This window comes from Toxoplasma gondii, assembly GCF_000006565.2.
Source record: "Toxoplasma gondii ME49 unplaced genomic scaffold asmbl.1244, whole genome shotgun sequence".
Classification (NCBI taxonomy): Eukaryota; Apicomplexa; class Conoidasida; order Eucoccidiorida; family Sarcocystidae; genus Toxoplasma; species Toxoplasma gondii.
Window position 1 is genome coordinate 1 of NW_017383275.1, and position 3075 is coordinate 3075.

General features: G+C 53.4%; 1 protein-coding gene across 1 annotated transcript; it reads left to right on the forward strand.

The window, feature by feature from the left end:
- Positions 1–1253: 1253 nt before the first annotated feature.
- Positions 1254–2714, forward strand: TGME49_323700 (OTU family cysteine protease; the record flags this gene model as incomplete). Its single annotated transcript, XM_018783063.1, has 1 exon — positions 1254–2714. One exon carries the CDS (start codon positions 1254–1256, stop codon positions 2712–2714), a length of 1461 nt encoding a protein of 486 aa, XP_018634732.1.
- Between the last annotated feature and the right edge of the window lie 361 nt (positions 2715–3075).

Sequence of the window (3075 nt, forward strand, 5' to 3'; positions counted from 1 at the left end):
AGAAATAGGGACACGAATGGAGCACGATAGGGCTACAGCTTTTTAAACACAAACAGTAGTGACAACAGAGGTTTTGGAAGGTACGACTCTTCAACTAAACACGAAAGGCATCCATGACTCCCGGTATTGGCGCGTTTGAGACCAGAGAACGGCGACAGTCCAGAGAGTGGTACCCTCGATATAGGCAACGTTTTTCCATTAGTTGTACCGGTCAGTGTCAGCAGGACGGCATAAGGGTCGCATCTGAGAAAGCGTTAACTGTCAATCGCGTCGCTTGTGTCGTCCCCGATCAGCTACTGCCTCGACGTATCATGACCGGCCAACTGAGGGGAGCAACGAAAAAGCGCTTCACCTGGCAAAGCAGAATTCGTCATTCTTCATAAGTGCACCACCACATTAAAAAAACACCGCAATATACCGTACAGGTTACCCAGTTCGTCCCTCGCTACCCCACTCTGAAAACTGGCAAGGCGGCAGCCTCATCCTACCGTCAGAACGAGTTGTCGCTCGCTACTGTCGGGTTCAGACTGATTCATTGTTTGATTCGGTTCATCGAGATGTACACAACTTCTCACTGAAGCGTCAGCATTGTTTACACTGTTGACAACGGAGGACCAACGCTCTGCTCGTTACCGGGAAGCTGGCTCTGTCTGGCAAGCACCTCGTCGCGATTGCGAGGCCAGCAACTCAACAGCCCCAAACGTGCTTGTTTCTACAACTGCCTTTGCTGGCTATGTGGAATTATCCGTCCACGCTTCGCTACTACTCCGATTGCTCAGTGTGCGTGACATTGTGCTATCGTGGCGGCCGGCTCTGATCATGCACGCATTGCCGCCGACACTGCTCGTAGTCGAAAAACGAAACTCGGGGTTAAATTTGGCAACAGGTACACGCCATAGCGAACATGGATGATCAATCATTTCTCACCCATTTACAATTAAGCTTACGTCGACTGTTCCGATAGACGATTGTAAGATCTAAATATATTCAATTATACTGTTTGTTTTCTGCGGCTCTACCATCGTACGATGCATTCAACGAATCATCAAGCCCCCTGGTCTCAGACCAGGACCCTTGTCTCGAGCCCCTCTAAAATGCCTGTTTCTGCCGTAGAGGGAACTCTTCCCTCGAACCTCTTTTCTGTCTCGCGGCAGCAGCTTGCTTCGTCGCCGGGTTCCGGCTATCAATACCGTGATTTACTACGCCCTGCAAAAAGGCTTCCGCTACCCCTCTCTCCGCTAGAGCAAACGGCTATGGTGCTCTCAAGTGGATGGCGTGCTCTGATACGCTGTTGTCAGCCGGTGCTCGCGACCCCTAACGTGAGTGCCTCTGACAAGCAAGAGCTTGCTCCCTCCTTCGTCGGCCGCGTCGACGAAGAGGAACTAAACTTGGAGTCAGAGACCAAAGTAAACTACCGCGTCCATGCTACACTGCAAGGAGACATCTGCTGGACACCGAGTACGGCGAGCGAGGAGTTCGACCCGGAGTCCCACTCTTGCGCTGACGATGCAGTCATTGTTTCGTCATTTGGGAGCCGAGTCGACGCCGCGGAACTGGATCTGGACCGAGACGCTGACATCGTCTATGATTCTGCGTACGAAGCAGACAACGAAGAAGACGCGTGGTCAGAAACAGGGTCGGAAGAAGACGCGGACGAATCTCCTAGAAGTAGCGAGGTCTTGACTCAAGCTGACGAAGATGGCCAGAGTTTCGAAGGAGACCTTGCTACTACGAACTTCGTCGCGTCGACGCAGACAGGCGAAGACTTCTCTGGAGACGAATGGGAAATTCCTGAGGAGATTTCACCAGCAGAGGGGATGACGACGAGGACACCAACACCTCCAGGAGGATCACCGGGAGATTGCTGCGGAGATGGAAATGAGGAAAAAATCTTCGGTCGATTCGCAGCCCTCCACGAGAAGGAGCAACCCGTGTGTCAATCTCTGAGTCAACTGCCCAGAGACATGCAGGCGCCTCCTTTGGAGCAGTCGGTTCAAGCGTCGAAGTTGTCGCAGCGGTCCTCCAGCCGACCTTCAGCCAAGCTACCACCGGAAATGTTGCCCTTCATCGCCCCTCATCCGCAATGGTGCCGTCGCTTCGCCTATGACTTCAAAACGCCAGCGAAGAGTCTGTCCATGGTGCCGCAACCCGAGCTGTCATTCTACGACGCGGTGGTTGTGGAGCGGCACCGGGTTGCTCCTGACGGAAATTGTCAATTCCGTTCCGTCAGCTACGCGTTGCTAGGCACAGAGGATGCCCATGCGGAAATCCGGCAAGAGGTGGCGCACTATCTGAGGGGCAACTTTAGTCGGCTTAGCTGGCTGATAAACCCGGACACACTGGAGGAAGACGAGGGGAGAATGGCTCGACTCGACAAGAAATACAGAGTCAGAATTCCGTACAAAACCTACAAAGGTTATCCCTTGGCAGAAGACGAGCTCAAACTTAATTGGGTTATCAGGCTTGGAGACGCACGATACAGGATCTGGGGTGACGAGTGCACTCTCGCTGTGATGGCGGAGATGTACAACATCCGGATCGTTGTTGAGCAACAAGAAGGCGACGGGCGTCGGGCAACCAAAATGGGTTCGCATGCAGTCCAGGTTATCATACCATACGATGTGGTTCCTGAGGCATGCATCCCGACGATTTTCCTGATCTACGACCTTCAGCGTCAACACTACGACGTGGTCGAAAAGGTCAAACCCAGGTGAAAAACGTCACATGCCCTAGCTCAACAACCTCCTGCGTAATCCAAGCCCGACTGTTCGTCTCTCACGTCCGACAAATAGCCAAGTACCGTCGTCAAGAACTGCCTCCTTCGTCGAATCAAGCCACCGACTGTCTTCCTCGTCCTCTCTTCAAGTTGCGACTTCTTTCCGGAATAACTACAAGCTGGGCGTGAATGTATGTGAGACGCATTTCGATTCCCTGTCTCCACCTTCCGGCTGGAGCCAAGCTGCAGGCCCCTCCGACTCCTACTCCCTCAGACCCAGCTGCCGACCCCGTCTCCCGCGACTCCTTATGCCCTTTGACTTGTCACCTCCATCACGGCTGGAGGCGCCTCTTCGCCGA